At 32.7% G+C, this 18,876-nt stretch overlaps 4 protein-coding genes across 4 annotated transcripts; 2 read left to right on the top strand and 2 right to left on the bottom strand.

The window, feature by feature from the left end:
• The first annotated feature begins 364 nt into the window (after positions 1–364).
• On the top strand, positions 365–7,307 carry Ing3 (Inhibitor of growth family, member 3). Its single transcript, XM_085185634.1, has 11 exons — positions 365–539; positions 696–767; positions 861–1,058; positions 1,783–1,924; positions 3,076–3,175; positions 3,516–3,605; positions 4,270–4,441; positions 4,850–4,937; positions 5,366–5,458; positions 5,777–5,915; positions 6,292–7,307. Exons 1-11 carry the CDS (start codon positions 512–514, stop codon positions 6,409–6,411), a joined length of 1,242 nt encoding a protein of 413 aa, XP_085041760.1. The 5' UTR covers positions 365–511; the 3' UTR covers positions 6,412–7,307.
• Positions 7,308–7,909: 602 nt separating this feature from the next.
• LOC146538998 (calcyclin-binding protein) lies at positions 7,910–10,320 on the top strand. The gene is made up of 5 exons (XM_085185515.1): positions 7,910–8,129; positions 8,224–8,431; positions 8,715–8,921; positions 9,237–9,399; positions 10,094–10,320. Exons 1-5 carry the CDS (start codon positions 8,106–8,108, stop codon positions 10,185–10,187), a joined length of 696 nt encoding a protein of 231 aa, XP_085041641.1. The 5' UTR covers positions 7,910–8,105; the 3' UTR covers positions 10,188–10,320.
• LOC146538997 (uncharacterized) lies at positions 10,305–14,352 on the bottom strand. The gene is made up of 2 exons (XM_085185514.1): positions 11,011–14,352; positions 10,305–10,464 (listed from the first exon to the last, which is right to left on the bottom strand). The coding sequence occupies exons 1-2, from the start codon at positions 14,157–14,159 to the stop codon at positions 10,419–10,421; spliced, it is 3,195 nt and encodes a 1,064-aa protein (XP_085041640.1). The 5' UTR covers positions 14,160–14,352; the 3' UTR covers positions 10,305–10,418.
• Positions 14,353–16,141: 1,789 nt separating this feature from the next.
• RpL13A (ribosomal protein L13A) lies at positions 16,142–18,761 on the bottom strand. Its single transcript, XM_085185633.1, has 6 exons — positions 18,634–18,761; positions 18,122–18,252; positions 17,827–17,936; positions 17,354–17,499; positions 16,504–16,626; positions 16,142–16,267 (listed from the first exon to the last, which is right to left on the bottom strand). Exons 1-6 carry the CDS (start codon positions 18,652–18,654, stop codon positions 16,184–16,186), a joined length of 615 nt encoding a protein of 204 aa, XP_085041759.1. The 5' UTR covers positions 18,655–18,761; the 3' UTR covers positions 16,142–16,183.
• Between the last annotated feature and the right edge of the window lie 115 nt (positions 18,762–18,876).

Below are 18,876 nucleotides of genomic sequence, written 5' to 3'. Positions count from 1 at the left end.
TTATACTAATAAAAATAACTTAACTTTCTAACATAAAATTAGATAATACTTTATACCTGCATTTTATTAAAGATAATATTCTAAAAAAATTAGGATTACTAAAAATACAAGAGCTCCTTACCTCATATTAGCAAGGGAAATGGGGCGGTAACAAAAACTAAAAAACTTTAATATAATCAATAGACGGCATCTTATTTAACTTTAACCGTTAATAAAGTCTATTATTTAAGATATTATTTTAATAGCTTATTATAATAAATAAAACATTATAGTCATGCTTAAAACATTGTCACTTAAATCAACAAAATTAATTTATGAAAACAGCAGAATATCGATATCAGTAAGCATTAAAACTGAGTCTTCACTTTGCTTATTATACTTCATTTCGTTGTTCGGAGTACACGTCATAGTGTTTTTCCAAGCTTCGATTTTAACTAACAAACCTAGATTTAGACTAAATAGTGTTCCTAAGTGCATTTAATTACAATATATCTAAATTCTACTTACCAAAATGCTGTACCTCGAGGATTATTTGGAAAGTAAGCTCTCTAGTATTTGCTCTTCCACGTCCATGTACGCCATTACGGTTGGCGGCAGTGGATTACGCCCAATACTTGGTTTAGCGCGACATTTAAAATTTGTAAACAAAATTAAATACCACATGCTACAGTTGTTAAATCTTATTTTATTTACAGTGATCGAGCATTTACCTCAAGAATTAAGAGATAGATTTACGGAAATGCGGGAAATGGATTTATCGGTCCAAAGTAAGGTTTATTATTAGTATAAAGTGATAAAAAGTGATATATTGCTATATTAGCCAATTATTAACAATAACATTGCTTATTATTTTATTACAGATAATATGGATACTTTAGAAAAGCGAGTGCGTACATTATTCGGTGGATGCCGACGAGGTGATATTAATACAGATCAAGCTAACACAGAATTTTCAGATATTAAGCGTGGTTATAATAAGACTTTAGAGGAAGCTGATGAAAAAGTAACATTAGCGAATCAGATGTACGATTTAGTTGACAGATATTTACGGCGACTAGGTTTGTAAATATGAACAATTGTTATAAATAGTTAAAATCACACTTGCTATATTAAATTCATTGACCTGCCATTTACATCAAACACACATTTATTCTTACAATTTTAAATATTCTATTAATTTAAAGATATTTAGAGCAATGATTAGTACTCTATAGCCTCTGTCATTAATGTGCCCATATAAAAAAAGAGTTCACTTGCATTACGTTGCTATCAATATATAATTCTTGTTCTTATTTCCACTGTCATTGTTAATACTTAACCATTTATTTTCTACATTTTATCATAGCTCTACTATATCCCACATATTGCTGGGTAGGCAGAGGGAACCTGCTGTTAAGACAACCCCAATGAAGACCTTTGTCTTATTACTAGAGCTAAGAAATGAAGATAATTTATTTCTCCAAAACCTACACACTTAAAGCTAGTTGCTGCGTGCAACAATTACTAATTTCTATTATTTACTTTTCAATTTGTTTGTATGTATTTATGTAATATGAATATAATGTAATTGTATGTATATATTTATTATTGCCCCCTGTCACAATATCAATTAATGTTCTACTACTCTGTTGTTTCTGTCTTCTGCTATTTCCTATGCCTTATAGTTGCTTGGCCGAGATTGCTATTTAAGAAATAAAGCAGTTGTATAAAAACATATTTACAACATATATTTTCATATTTGTTTTATGAATGTACAATAAAGATTTTATTTGTGTTAAACAGATACAGAGTTACACAAATTCAAATGTGAACTAGAAGCGGATAACAAAGGAATTACTGAATTATTAGAGAAACGTTCACTTGATCTTGATTCAAATACAAACCATACAAGTACATCTAATAACAACCATTATAAAGATAATAGGTAAGTGATTCATTATTTTATTCTGTTATTAGAACACTATCATTCATTCATATATCTATATTATATAAATTTTAAAATTAATAAATAATCAATTTATTTGTTTATTTATTTAGCTTCACACTGTACCCTGCATAAAAGAGGTTATTCAGTGGTAACTCAGTGTCAAGACACTGAAATAAATTCAGAACAGTTTTTTTTTACAAGTTATACGGAATGGAGAATATTGAAAAACAATACAAAAAATATTGCTTTTATTCATAATTATGAAATGTTGTTTGTAGTTACGAACCTTTATAATAACTTAATATACTATGAACTTAATAATAAAAAAATATGCATTCCTTCCTATTATTATAACCTGGCTGATTACTACAATTTATTGTATAAACACCAAACTTTATCATATAAATATTGAGAAAAAACAATTTCAAAAGAGGAACATAGATTCTTAAACACTAGGTTCTCTGTCTACACTGATCTATGATATACAGTGTGAAGTGAAAACTAAAGTATTTAGTGTTCCATAGATTCACACAGATGTTAGTTATGTGCCCTTTAAATGTGCATTAACACTAAATTCGAAATGATTCTACTACTGCCACCTTTTAAGTACATTCTAGAAATCAATAGATGATAGTTCTCTAGATAGGCAGAGATTTTTTATCAGTCTGTAGAGATATTGCTGTTATTACCTTTCGCTTCTACTTCTATTGTGTACATATTCACTCTTTAGAATCAGATTCACCCTGTATCGCGCGCACAGCAGAGTAGGCACAGGGAACCTAGTGTTAAGACACTCTGTTCCCTCTTTTCCAGTTAGTTCTCCAGGCGTTGCGTGTTGAGTAGCGGAACGAGGAAATGAAAATATAATTTCAAATAAATATTTCATTTAATGGAGTTCGGGATTGAATTCCATAACCAGTCGATTTTATAGACACTTTGTGCCCCCCTGCGATGATTTTAATTGTTTACGATATTAATTGTTTCTAATGTTTACCAATATTAATCTTCCCTTTGGTTTCTACTTCTCTTCGTCTAACATATTCGAGGATTTCCTGCTGTTTCTCATATTATGTGAAATTTCATAATTGTATCGGGAACTTTTTATATAGTTTTTCAAAAGAACTTTATTATTAAATGTATTACGTTAGATACCGTATCCGAGCGGAGAAGCGACGCGAGAGCTGGGCGGCGCGCGACGCACGCACCCTGCAAACTAACGGCAACATTACAAGGACTGACTCCCTGCCGGTACTCCATGTTTATTTTATTATTGTTTTTGATATTCAGTTGTCATTGATACTCACTCGCCAAAATTAATATAAATATATAGGTACGTACCAGAAGTAAGACAAAATGCAGTGGTAAATTCCGCCACTTGATACGTAATGTATCCAATTAGATAACTAGAGAATGGAGTATCTTGACGATAAATTCTCTCTGCTAAACTTGGCATATGCTGATCGAAGGAAAAGCTGTCATATATTGTTAGTAAACGTTGGGAGTAAAAATATTTGATTTATTTATTTGACGATCTCCTTTTTTTTTGCAATTTTACGGGTCATTGCACTTTTTCCTTCTTTTCCCCCAGGCGACGTTGGGTCGCGACTCGTACTCGCTGGGACACGCCGGCAGCGCCATCGCGGCCGCCGCCAGCCAGGCCATCGCCGCCACGCAACAGGTATATTATTATTTTGTTAGTTTATTAAAATCAATAATTGAGTTGAAGTTTAACTGAGGTTGATTATTGAAAACGTTGTATCGATTATACTGGAGGATGGTCACGTGATAAGTATGAGGTACTAAAATCTCGATGTAATCGTGTCTAATGTATAAAACTCTTCAAGTTTTATGACATTAGACGAGGCGAGACCATAACGAAAATAAATATATATAATTGATTAAATCTCATAAATCAAGTGGTGTCTTACTACTCTGTGCCTAGTGTTTGGGTTGTGTAAGCATATGAATGAAATCATTAATATTATCTTCAGTATAGCTTGCATATTTTGTTTTACAATCCTGTCCATTCTTTTCCTAAATGAATGATTTGTTTAAAAAAATATATTTCCAGATATGGCAGCGTCAAGGGCGTTGTAACGCAATGGCACAACCATGTGACTCAAAAAGCGTGGGTTGTGAGTTCGATTCCCACTTGAGAGAATAAAATATTTTAAATTCTCTGGTGTCAAGGCAAAGCGCGGCGTTGAGTTCCACCACTCAACACGCAATGTTTATACCATAGAATGTAACAGCCTGAAATGTTCTTTATATAGTACTATTGTAATTTTTCTGGAAAAAAAAAAGAATGGTAATTTATAATAGCAAACTATCGCTACTTGCAGATGCAACAAGGGCGGCGCACGGCGTCCCTGAAGGCGTCGTACGAGGCGGTGGCGAGTGAGCTGCAGCACGCGCACACGCACGCGCACGCCCAGGCGCACGGCACACACTCCACCCACGCGCACGCCGCACATGCCACGCACTCTGCGCACGCGCACGCCGTGCACGACCATGGTAGTGAACACTTTATTATCATTCTTTTTTTAAAATTTTACACGCCTTTTTCTAGACATAGCATGTTGAGCGCCTGAGCGGCGGGACTTAACGCCGCGCTATTTTATTGTGTTTTTTTTTAATTGTTATTAAATAAGACACACCACAGACATTGGTTGTTCGTATCCTTTTCTGCTCCTTTTTTGTGATATTTAATTATTTTAAATTAGTCTTTCACATAACTACATCAGTTTTGAAAGAGTTATTTTGTCTTCTTACCAGAAGAAGGAAATTAAAATGTTCCCCGAGTGGGAATCGAACCCACAACCGCTGCGCTTACATTTTGTAAAAAAAAAGATATTCTGTAAAATTTATAAAAATATTATATATGTATACTAAGATAATGATGACATTATGTCTTTTGTACAGGTCAAGTTGTAGCATCAAGCCACGCCGCGAATGTAGTACATGCTCATTCAGCCTCATCAGCGTCTAACAAACGGCAGAATAAACAAAAGTAAATATGGTTCTTATTTAAGTTTATAGATTAAGTTTCCTGCTATTCTTAATTATAATTGATATTGTTATCCTTTTACAAAATTCATTCTTCAAGCAATTTTAATATTATCTTTATAAATATACTACATGTTGTGCGTTAAAAATATATTGCTCAAAAAAAAAATAATGATAATTTAGATTCTGTATGATATTTATTATAATTAACAATATATAATATAACACACACACACAATTCAATCCTACACACCACACACACAGACAGATAATTCAAATGTTTTCTGATTTATTAACTTATTTCTTTCATTGTTTTTTTTTATTTTTAGTCTTATTTTTTGTTCAGATATATTTTCAACCTTAAAACATGGTAGTGTGTTATTAATTTTATTACATTTTTTTACAATAATTACGTATTTTTCTTGATAATAGAAAAAGTACATACAGCTCATCAAACAATGTATCGCTGCACTCCACGCAGTCGGTGTCGGCGGCCGCCAGCCGCTCCTCGTCGCCCACTGTTGGGTAAGAACATTTAATAATTATTATTATTATTATAATTTATTAAGGCCAGTCGTGGCGCAGAGGCGCAAAGTGTGGCTATAAACGCGAGAGGTTGTGGGTTTGATTCCCACTCGAACAGATGAAATGTTAATTTAAATTTATATTTCCATTTCTTCACTCTTGTGTTGAGGTAAAACGCGGCGTTGAGTTCTGCTACTCAACACGCAATGCCTTCAGAATTGGGCGGAAAATAAGGAATGTATGCGGAATAGAGCGTAAAGTCACGAAAAAAAAATCTATATACTATTTTTGTATTAAATTATATACATGTTATTTTAGCGCTATAAGCACAGTGGTCAACAACGTAGCGATAGAAGAACCGATGGAAGAAGAATGGACTTACGATCCCAACGAGCCTAGATACTGTATTTGTAATCAAGTGTCCTATGGACATATGGTCGCTTGTGATAATCAAGATGTAAGTTATATGTTGTTGTACTGCAGTAAGATAATATTTGAATGTAATCATGATGGTTGTGGCTTCGATCGCTACTCGCGGAAATTATTATATTTAAATTATCTATTACCCTCTGGACAAAGACAGCGTGACGTGGAATGGAGTGTCTTGACACTAGGCTTCCTCTACTTAACCTGCATTTGTCTATTGCATCATACAAAATAAAGTTAAAAAAATAAATATTATACACTCAACTGACGGAAAATAGAAAACGGAGTGACTTAACACTAGCATTTCTTGTAAAAAGTTATCAATGTGTGTTTTAAAAATAACAAATATTTTGTTGTATGTTTATTTTTCTTGAACAAAAAAATTATCAATTTAATCTTTTTCCCAGTGTCCATACGAATGGTTCCACTACCCGTGCGTGGGTATCACAGCGCCGCCCAAGGGCAAGTGGTACTGCCCGCAGTGCCAGACCAACATGCGTCGCAATCGAGCTCACCGTAAAAACTGATCAGCTAGTCCTTCAGGCTTAAGCTGAGCTTTGTGTTTCGTGAGTGTGTACATATTATAGTGTTAGTGTGACGTCACTTCTTTGGTCTAAAGCGGTTGGTGCTGCTTTTTAACGAGTTGTCTATCTCTCTTGTAGGGTAATATCTCATTATTATAGCTTAATATTTTATATTTGTGTTCTGTTTATTAAAAATGAAATGATTTGGAATTTTTTTATTGATTTCTAATACAAAAATATATTTTGAAAGTTTTTACTGCTTCACCTTTATAATCACTCACACAAATACTATAGCTCAGCTCAAACCTCACAAGCTATACTTTATTCAAATTTAATACAAAATAATGTTATTCAAAATAGACTTTTGCATGCACATTTGAATCGTTGAATGAACACATCGTTACTACCGACTCTAAAGGCAGTTCTGCTTAGAACAACCGACAATTCAACAGTTGCTCTTTTTCAATATCAATGTTGCAATTTTATTATTATTATATACACTGAGAATATATTAATTCCATAAATGTTTATCCTTTTAAAATTTCTAATCAAGAGTGTATTAGGCTTTACTTTAGTGTTGGTTTTTACAATTACTTTAAAATTTTGTGGCAAACTTAGAGTAGATTTTTAGATATTATTCTTATGTTGTAAAAATTTTCATGGAAATTTGTTCTGTAGACTCTTAATACTCATTTCAAGTTTAAAATGTTAATAAATGTGTATTGTTTCTGAATGTAAAAGACTAAAAGATAAGAAACATTATATTGTAATGCAAGTATGATGATATCGAAATGTAGCTTAAATGATAACTGAATAATGTTTTAAAATTAAAATAATTAGTCAATGTATGTTTGTGTCTAATATTAATGATCTAAGCATAAAATAAAATATTAAAAACAGGACGTGGTATTATTAATATAGCTGTTTTTATTTGGTACAAATTAATACAGCTACAAGATAATTTTATCGTATTCATCCTATAGTATTATTTTGAGCTCATTTAGCGTTTTGTTTTTTTTACCTTTACCCTCTATCCCGCATATAGCATCTCGCTAGAAAGAGCACAGTCTTAAGCAGTGACCGACCGATATTCCGGTTTCGGCCAGAAATCGGCTGTGCCATGGGGCATAAGTATCATCCTCCGAGGCCTCGATATTCACATCACGTCATTCATTTTTGATGTAACTCACTATACTTTCAGTGAGAGTTACTTAGATTGTGGTCATTTACAATAAATAGTTATGTCCATGTGACCACTGGGAGTAAGCCACATAATTATATGAAATAAAAAAGTAGACGTCTTTTGGAAAGTGATATTTTTTGTTTCTAATGGTATAAATGCATAAGCCACACAAGATATATATAATATTCTTAAATTGTTTTATTTTTATCAAATATATTTTTTGTTAGATGTATTTTTTTATCTATAAAATAATTTACTTCTGAACGAATTTATTCTAGAAACAACGAGAAGTTATTCCCTATCAAATGGCTGTCAATGTATGTCAAATTGTTATTAAACTGTCAAAAGCTAACGTGTTTTTCGTGACTCGGTAATATTTAATAAATTTATGAAGTTTTATGTTTCATAAAAAAACGTATTCAAGCTATATATTTCATTTCGACCTAGCATCGTCTTTATAAAAAATAAAGATCTTTTGTTGTAACATCATCAATTTATCTGATCTTGGTTTACTATGTCTGCGGCAAAAATAAACGAAGTAAGTATTTAAGAAATGTAATCATATAATTATTCTTTCTAACAGATTTTATATCTCGATTTAAAATCTCACTAAATATATTTAATTTTCACAGCTACGTAGTGACGTTGATGAACTCAAAGAATTATTAAAACAAGCCAAACGCAAAAAAGTTCAAGATATTCTGTCGTTAGAAATACGAAAGATTGAAACAGAATTGATTAATTTGAAAGAAAATGCAAAAGAAACAGCAGTGGAAGTGTCCCCTGCACCAACTACATCTCATACACCTAAAAGATATCAAATTAAATTAAATGGATATGGTAATAGGAAATTTTTAAATGTTTGCTTTTTGGGATTTTTTTTATATTTATATGCATAGTTAAAATGTACCTTATATCGTTTAATTTATGTAACCCTAAAGATATGTTTTAATTATACATATAATTTTAAAATTAAGATTTATTAGCAGTATTTTTATTTATGATCTGTGGACATTTAATATATATTATGTATTTGATAAAATAAAATTTTTGGCTTATTCATTATTAAAATATTAACTAATACTTGAACAACCAAATTAACACATAAATCATTAATTTAAAGGTTGGGATCAATCGGACAAATTCATAAAAGTATTTGTGACTCTAAAAGATGTACAGAATATACCAAAAGAACAAGTGTACTGTAAACTAACTGAAAAGTCTATGGAACTTCATGTTGAAAACTTGGATAACAAAGATTATTTGCTTATTATTAATAAGCTTTTGTACTCTATCAATGTCAGTGAAAGTCATTGGAAACAAAAAACAGGTATGAGGTTTTTTTAAATGACTCAATTTAAATTTTATATATATGGTATAATAAACGATTCTTTTCTAATTTCTTTATAAAATCACTAAGTTTAAATTAAAAATTTTGTTATTGGTGCTAGATAGATGCTTATAAATGATCACCCTTTTTCCTGCATAGCAGAGTAGGCAAATAGAAACTAATGTTAAAACACTACATTTCCTACTTTACTACTACTTAATCCCCAACTGTAACATTTACAGTCTAACACTACCACTGCTTCATAATGCCCCCTTATTTGCTTGATAGTTATTTATAAATATAATTTGTTTTCAGACATGGTAGTTATCTTTCTTGCTAAATCACAACCCAACACAAAGTGGTCTCACATGACTGAAATTGAAAAGAAATTTGAAGATCAACGAAGCAACAAGTTCAAAACTGATGATATGGAAAAGAAAGATCCGCAAGAATCTATTACGAGCCTAATGAAGAATATGTGAGTAAAGTATTTTAACTGCTGAGGCAGGAGATTCAACTTGGCTCAACATGCAAAGAGTGTTGCTCTTTAGTAGAGTAAAAAAAATGATTTTATACAAGAGTTCAAATTATTTCTCATCTGCTACATTCACTCTATAATTTGATTAATATATAACATAGGAATAGTTAAAAACTGGTTGTAATTATTGGGCCCACATTTCTCTTTCAATTTATAATTTTTTATTGAAGCTCCTTGCCTTGCTCTATGTGGGATACAACATGATTGTATCCCACATAGAGCAAGGCAAGGTGAGATAGGCACTGCCAGTTATTAAAACTTAAAATATAAACTTTCTATTACAAAAGAAGGAAAATGGAAATAATTAATTACCATGAAGGAAAATGAACCTACAACTATTGTAGTTACTGCTTTTCCACTGTACTAAAATTCTACATTAGATATAGTACATTTCAAAGTACATTTAAAATATTACTAGTAGAGACAAGCTCACTTCTAGCATGTTATGTGATGTTCTTCTGGAATCTTTATGTTTTTTATAATTATTGATATAGAGATATCAGGAAAGAGTTCCTGTCCGTTTTGTATTCTTAATGCTGTTTCTCCTGTGATTTTTTAAACCTACTTATGATGAGTTTTTATCTTTTGATAAATAATATTTATTGCATATTAAAAATTATATGTTTATTTTTAGGTATGACACTGGTGATGATGAAATGAAGAGAATGATTTCCAAGGCGTGGTATGAAGCTCAGAATAAAAAGAAAACTGATACCTTGGATCTTTAAATAGATTATAAGATCAAGATTTGATTTTTAAGTTACATTTATCTAAACCTTAAGTTTTGAATGTTTTAACTATTTTTTTGATAATTTTTAGTTATTAATTGAATAAAAAACAATAAATGAAGATATAATTATATATTAGCATTTTTGTTTATTATTACACAAGATAAAATATTTTAATTACATAACTTGAGTACATTTTCTCTAAATTAATATTTATGTTTCGATAGTTGCTTATTCCATCTTCAAGCTTTTTGTGGGAGTCAGCCAAGTTATAATTCTGAAACAAGAATTTATTTGTAATTAAGATATAGAATAATAAATACATGCCATTACAACTAGTGAATGTACTACATGTAGTCTACATTAATTTAGTAGAGCTTAAAAATAAGTGAAATGGTTTGAGTTCCAAATGCCAAATATGAAGTGTGCAGTACATTAAATGCAGAGCATGAATTTAGAATTTAGAATTGGTGTGTGAAACTGATCATAGAGTTTTAACGATGGTGAGGAAACATCAAAAATGCTGGGGTTATTTAAAGTTGTACCCCTCAAACAGAGAGTAGGCACATCAAACTTAGTGTCAAGACACTCCGTTCCCCACTTTCCGTCGAATTATGGAGGCATTGCGTGTTGAGTGGCGGCGCTCATCGCCGCACCTTGCCTTGTAAACAGAGCGAAGAAATGAAAGTATTATAAATTTTATTTCCTTTAGTAGGAATCGAACCCACAATCTATTGCGTTTACACTCGAATGCTTGAGCCCCTGAGCTACGACTGTCGATATTAAATGTAAAATGAATTTAAAATATTCCAATATAACATACCTTAATTTACTTTTACCTTCTTCAAGCTTAGGTAGTTTTGTAAGGAGGCTGATTACGTACATAGCTTGTAGAGCATAGAACAAGTATTGCCATTTCATTTCAAATGTAACAGTGTCTGGTTTATATGTAATGGGAACAAATCGAATATTTCTCTCAGAGGTTTCAAATCGGTTTCCTGCGATCGCTGAAATTTGCCTCAAGTCTCGTCTCGCATCGCGGTCCTCGCTATATCGTTCTCCTGGAATAGTTCTCGTTTTGAAGAGCCTCTCGCGGTTCACTCTACTTTCACCATTTTCAGTTACGCTTTGCGACCTAGTTCGACGTGATTCTTCGCCACGAACTGCCATTTTAGGTTCATCGCGATAAGTTCTTATGCTTAGTCTTTCTTGGACAATTCGTAATTTATCAGTTCTTTCATTATCTTCTCTTGTCCGGTAAATTTCTACTGTTTGGGCTCTGCGATCGCGATGTAATTGTTGGTCGTCTCTTTCGTTTCGTCTAAAAGGTAAGTTGCCTACTCTTTGCAATTCACGTCGATGTGTCCTTTCGTAGATTCTATTGATATGTTCTTCATCATAAGGTGTTTGAATATTCCTGCTGGAGATTCTAAAGGCATTTTTGCTATTTCTAGAATCATCTGAAACACTATATTTGTATCTAATAAGCAATAACAAGTTCCTAGATCTGTCTCTACCGTTGTAATCGCGTCTTTCACGTAAAACCATTTTTTCAGATCGAATATCAGCCAATTCACGAGTTCTTTGCATATCCTGGATAATATTTCGGTAACTGTCTCTATTTTGTCTATAGTCGAAATTGTCCTGTGCCCTATATTCACGAGGTCCATTTCTTTCGTCTCTAATATCAGATATTTCTCGGATACTTTGTTTGGTGCGAATAATATTAATGTCCCTCTCGCGTCTATCATTTTGTTCAATAATTTGTCCACTTCCACGGATTTCAGTTGTCCTGACGTTTCGTATTCCTCTGGAAAGAGTCCTAGAATCATCCCTATAATTTTGCCTAATCCTGTCATACGTTCTATCATCGTTATTTAATGTATTAACTATGCGTAACTCAGATTCATCTACTTGTTTAATATCTTGCCTTTTGTGCATTCTTTGTGCTTTTCGGTTGGAATCTAGAAGGTTGTCTCGATTATTACTATGTCGTCTTTCCTGTTGTCTAAAAACTCGTTTTTCTTGTAAATTTTCTAACTTTAATCTTTTTGAAGTATTGACCGTGCGAAGTGTTGCCGCGGAGCTTTGTCTGGCATTTAGGGTATATTGTCTATTATTTTCACTGACTGCTCCTCTCTCACGTCTAGCATCATCAAGATCACGTCTTTCTTCATTGCGTATGTTAATCCTGGAAACATCCCTTACTAGTTGCCTAATGATGCGTCTAGCTTGCCTGTTATTGTCCTCACGAATTATATATTCTTCACGTATGACATCAGTAAAATATTGATCCAATTTGTTATTGTGAACATCTGTGAGTCTAGAGGAGTATCTTGCGTGCTGCATAATATTGTATCTATTGACTCTATAATCCCTACGAAGTGTCTCTCTTTCTTGTCTAGTACCAGTTAATTCTCTATTATTCCTTTCATTGCGGTTGTTGGTCATAGCAGTATCCTGTCGCTTAATATTAAATCTAACATCTCTATTAATGTTTCCACGAAGAATATTATTTTCGAGTCTGATGTTAATTTGTGGACGTGTTAGTTCCTCGCGTCTGGTATTGAGTAGGTCATGTCTGTTGTCCTCGAGAATTCTATTTCTGTTATTTGTAGAATCATCAGATCCGCTATATCTGTATCTAACAAGCAATAACAAGTTCCTAGACCTGTCCCTATCGTTGTCGTAATCGCGTCTTTCAACCATTTTTTCAGATCGAACATCAGTCAATCCACGAATTCTTTGCATATTCCGAATAGTATTTTGGTCTCTATTTTGTCTATAGTCGAAGTTATCCTGTGCTCTATATTCATGAGGTCCATTTCTTTCTTCTCTAATCTCAGATATTTCTCGATTATTTTGTTTTGTGCGAATAGTATTGACGTCTCTCTCGTGTCTATGACTTTGTTCAATAATTTGCCTATTTCCACGGGTTTCAGTTGCTCTGACATTTCGTATTCCTCTTGAAATAATTCTAGAATCTCTGTCATATATTTCATTTAATTCTTTAGAGTATTTGATATGTCCTACAATTGTATTCATGGCTTTTAATTGTGTAAGTACTTGTCTACGAACATCTAACAATCGTTCAGAATCTAAGGGAGAACTCCGCTTTCTATTTTCATTTCTCTCGTTTCGTAACTTTTCAGAAGTACTGTGTCTTGAATCTAAATTTCGTCGGGAAATCACTCGGTCGACTTGATTTTCTTCGATCCGAGTGGATTCTCGAACCAAGCGTAAATTTTCATCTGTAACACTACGGTTACATACTTGAGTATTTCTTCTGGAAAGTCTCTGGTCCTCTCGTCTAATTGTATCAGTGTTCCTAGACGTAGGTTGTAATCTACTATTGGACACGCTATCAGAGTTTCTACGGGTATTTATTATTAATTCTTCTGAATTTTCTCGTTCTCTTACGAATCTCTCATTGTTTCTAAGTTCTTTTTCGAGGTTCCTTCGATCAGCCACATAATTATTATTAACATATCTCATATTTTTATTTTCACGATTAACTCGGTCTCCATCATTAAATTTGTAAGAATAACGAGATTCATCCACAAATCGAGAAGTTAATTCATCACGATTCCTTTCCAATCTATCTTGTCGCGTTTCATCTCGTTCAGAGTGGTTAAAATCGTAATTCCTTTCTCTGGAAAAGCGTCTCTCGTAAGCATGACGCTCATTGGAACGATCCTGAGAGAGTAGTCCTCGTTGACGGAAATTACGAGTGGATGACTTTATATCCTGTTCTCTCACTGATAAAGGGCTGTCTAATAATTTTCGCTGCTGTACATCAGGTACATTTCTGTACACACGATATGGTTCATATGAAATGATCCTAGTATCTGCCTCAGAGTGTCGCTGGGAATGATCGCAACACGAGTACCTTCCATCAATAAAATTGCGGTCTGATGTTGTTATTTGTAGGAGGCCGAAAACCGAGAAGAGTAGTAAACGCCACTTATTCATAGTATCTGTGCTGCTGTCGTGTTTCCTTTTACTTTACTTGATGGTTAACTAAAGGAAGCTGAGCTTGTACTGATGCTTTGGAAGATCCAGTGCTGGCTTTTATACTGCTGAGGGACCATTTCGATTGAACTGCTATTAAACGCTAGAACGGATTTCAATTTTCAAATAACCATCGTTGAGGCTTGTGGACAAGGATTGTGAAACTTGATACTTGGACATGGATTGTATTATTAAATAGCTATCACTGATATGGATACAAAATTTGTCGCTTACTCTTATACATTTTTGGCACATAAGATAATGACTGTTATGCTGTTATATTAAATACTGGCGACCTGCTCGCGGCTTCGCCCGTATTGGTCTGAATTAGGTACTTTCATGTTCTAATGAACATTCTCACTTTAGAGACAATATTCTATCTATGTGACTGTAACGTAATAGGTTTACGATCACACGCTTAGACTCCCACTCGAGGGAATGAAATATTTAATATTTTCATTTCTTAATTCTGGTGTCAAGGCTCACTCACCACCCAAATTCTCTATTCTATAATCCTCATCAGAGCGCGAGGAAAATGAAGAACAGAGTGACTTTACATATGGTTTGCTCTGGTTTTCTTACAAAGTATTAAAACATTCAGTTCCACTATAATCCTTCCATTCGCGCTTTATCGCAGGACACAGCTGCACAAGAAAATTTGTCGCGCGCGTCAAATAATTATCTGATCTAATAACCCACTGGAGCAGGATATGGGTCCGTAAATTGAAATTCTATGACGTCAACGAAAGCTACTGCTATTTATATACTTAAGTACTTATGCGTATTAAAATCATCTATATATATAAAATCGAAAGGTCACTCACTCATCACGAAATCTCAGAAACTACATGTGCTAGGAATCTCAAATTTTGCATAGGAGTTACTTATAGGACGTAGGTGCACGCTAAGACGGGAATTTGCAATATTCGTCGTCTAAGGGGTTGTTTTTGGGGTTGAAAGTTTGTATGAAACTTCGTTACTACAAATGCTAGGAGTCTGAAATTTTGCATGGACGTCACTTATAGGACGTAGGTACTCATGGAGACAGAAATTAATAATAACGTAGTTCATGCAGGCGAAGCCGCAGGCGGGCCGCTAGTATAAGTATATAAATTCGCCACTCGCCAGTCGTGGCGCAGAGGCACAAAGTATGACTCTCGTTCTGGTGTTGCAGCGTTGAGTTCCACCAATCAACACATTGCGTGACATTGTCTCTAGAATTCGGCGTATCTTATCAGTAGGTTCCCTCTGCCTACCTTACTGTGTTTGGAATACAGGTGAAGCTAAAAAAAGTTTAGTATTTAATTAAATACTACATTTTATTTAAACTATGGTGTTGTTATGAATATGATTCTTTCTTTTTACTAAGTTTGGATTGTTGAACAACAAAAACGACATGATTCTTTCTTTTTACTAAGTTTGGATTGTTGAACAACAAAAACGACTTAACTTATACAATATATTCAAGCAAAATTTAAATCCTAATTTCGATCATTATTTTATCATTGATTTCTTCATCTTCAATGGTACAATATTAAAAAGAACTAGTGCTTATATTATTTTCAATAACATTTAATATGTAGCAATGTGTCCTATATACAGGGTGGAAAAGGCAGCGCTTCTTTTACTGAAACTGCATATAGGGTAAAATATTTCAAACCCAGAACTAAAGAAATGTATCAAGGTACCTCAATAGTTTGGACGTAGGATATTTTTTCATTTCAAGATTTTTAACCATACGTGTATTTCGTGTGACGCACACATACTTGTGCGACGTGGCCGCTTTTATAGGTAAGTGTGTGCGTGTTTATGTTATACTTTACAAATGCGTTTTATTTTAAAACGAAAATTTTATTTATTTTGTTTGAAAAAATAACTTTTTAATTTTTGGGACCCTAATGCATGTATTTTGTGGGACAAGTTAGGTTTAAAAAAAACGAGAGTTGGGCAACCAAAGGTTTATTTTTTATATAGTTTCCTTAGTCCTAATTGTATCCATAGGATTGCATGACAGCATTGAAGGGAGCTGTTGCCTTCGCTACTTTCTCACCGGCTTCCTTAGTGATTTTCTGAATAAGAAGAGAACATTGTGTTAATATCAATTAATTAAAAAAATATTCAATTAGAGTAAATTTCAAATCAGTTAAGTTTTCTTTTCATAAACATCAAATAATGTAGGTAAGTTGTTAATCATCATTTAAATTTATATAAATTTTAGTACCAAAATTATTAAAAATAATAATAAGATATGCTTAAATAGTCTTATAAAATTTATACCAAAAAAAAAAATGTATTATAAACATACCTTGAGTTTCTTTTCATAGGAAACTTTATGGATAGTCTTGAACTTCCTCTTGTCCTCCAGTTTGCGGACAACGTCACGGTACTTCCATCCAACCTCGTGGGAAAGACGGCCAACGTGACAGTACTGTAAATGCAAAATAACAATACGTAAATATAAAAAAATATATATTTAAATTAAAAATATATTAAATAATAGCCAGATACATATTTCAACAAAAAAATATTTCAGCAGCAAATTACCCAATGTATGTAACATCATTCAAAAGAACTACATAAATTAAATTATATAGTAAAAAATGGACAAGTGTAAAAATTATATATAAAATGTAAATCACTCAAAATATAATGTAATACATTGATTGGTATGTAAATTTTTGTTAATGCTAATTCCATAAATAATATATAATTTCATGGTTTATTCTGCAAGTAGCAGGGTCAGCAGGAATTTTCTAGTTTTAATACAATCTGTTCTTTTTACCATCACAACTGTGACCCTTGTGACCCTTGTGAGTTGAGTGGCAAAAGTACACTTCGTTTACCAATAACAGATATTAAAATATTTTTTCTAATTTCCATTGAAATCAAACCTACACTCATTGTCCTCACATCTAGATGCATCTCCCAGCATGATAATAAATAATTTGTAAATTTTAATCCATACACTTAAGAAAAACCATAAATCAAGACCAGTTGTGGTGCAAGGGCACAAGCCTACAACTGTAAGCATGACAGGTTGTTGGACCAGGGCAGGGATATTTTCGTATCCAAAGGAACCTCGCTGATGGAAGCCTTACATTCTTATGAAGCTCCAGTAAAATTTTTTAGATTAAATCAATAAATATGTTTATTACCTTACGTCCAGGCTTCAGGCAGAAAACACGGAGTGCTGCAGGTACAACGACACGACGACGGTTGTCATATGGAGGTGGACAACCATCATATGCACGGAGCCTTCTTAAGGCGTCCTTTCCCCTTTCAGTCTTGTGTGGGATCATGCCTTAGTAAAGATATTATATTAAAATTAAAATAAGTTCTTGAAAAAAATATATAATTTAATATATGGTCATATAGCTTCATATATTATATTGTTTATCATAAATTTGTCAAATAATGTAGGAAATAAATCATTAGCTTTGTATAATTGCATGAGCTCATTCTTGGATATTAAAACAAGCCCAGTATTGAATTCCGCCACTCAACATGCATTGTTTAGTAAATTGGAAAGTAGCTCAAGAGTAAGGTTCTTCTGTCTATCCTCTGCTATATTCGGGATAAAGTGTAAGGCTAAAGTAAGGTTAAGTATACATAATAATATAATAATTACCTCTGACAGTTTTCCACAAAACTTTTGATGGTGCTCTGAAGTGGAATGGACCACGGGCTGGGTTGACATTGCAGCGTTTGCGCAAGAATGACATAAACTTCAGTTTGTTCCTATCATAAAAGAAAACTATTGAAATTTGGTAATGTCATGAAATATAAAAAGACTTGTACTTCATATCAATCAGACATTATAAATGTTTGCAACACAGTTATTCAGTCGCAAATTACCCAAATAAACATCATACGAAAACGATTAAGCTTCAAATTAATTGAAAGTTACTTAATGTTATTCCTACCTGAAGAAGTTTCCTGAGATGTTGAGTTGTTCACATCTTACAACAACAACTTTGTTTCCCTCAAGAAGTACTTTTGCAATCACTGCAGCCAGACGGCCCAAAAGGTGGCCGCGGCCATCGATTACTATGGCCTAAAATATTAAATAAAGCATGAGACTAATATATAACAACACACTGGGCTTTTACAATTCTAACCTCAATAAATAAAACATTTAAATATTCAAACTTCATATTATATTTTTACAAAATGTACATATAAGAAGACATATAGAAGTTAATTGTAAAAAGAATAAGAAAAGTAATATGATAAATTTCAATATTACAATGTATCCTCATGTTAGTTTACCGCAACTTCACAAGCACGCACGTGTACATCACGATATGTGAGCAATTATGCATTTAACAATAAAAATAACACTTAGAACACAATAGCGTAACATTATTTGTCTTGAAAATATAAAAGAAAAGGTATAATTATTATATATCAATAAATTTCTAATTTTTCTTCTCACCTTATTACTAAAGCCCGTCATTTTCTCGACAACAAAACGGAAAAGGATAACTTTTTAAATTAACATGGCCACCGGATATTCAGAGTGAGTACAGAACTAACAAAAGCTAAAATCGATTTCTATTTTATATATCGATTATATATATTTTTTTATTCCAATAATTAAAACCATTAGATGAATGAAATTAGTATTATAGTTATTAATAAACTCTTCATAATTTCCAAAGATACGTCAAAATTCTTA

The sequence above is a fragment of the Heliconius melpomene genome, chromosome 5 (assembly GCF_056956725.1).
Source record: "Heliconius melpomene rosina isolate 202511_hmr_F chromosome 5, ASM5695672v1, whole genome shotgun sequence".
NCBI classification, from domain to species: domain Eukaryota; kingdom Metazoa; phylum Arthropoda; class Insecta; order Lepidoptera; family Nymphalidae; genus Heliconius; species Heliconius melpomene.
This window is presented reverse-complemented; position numbering and strand designations above follow the sequence as displayed.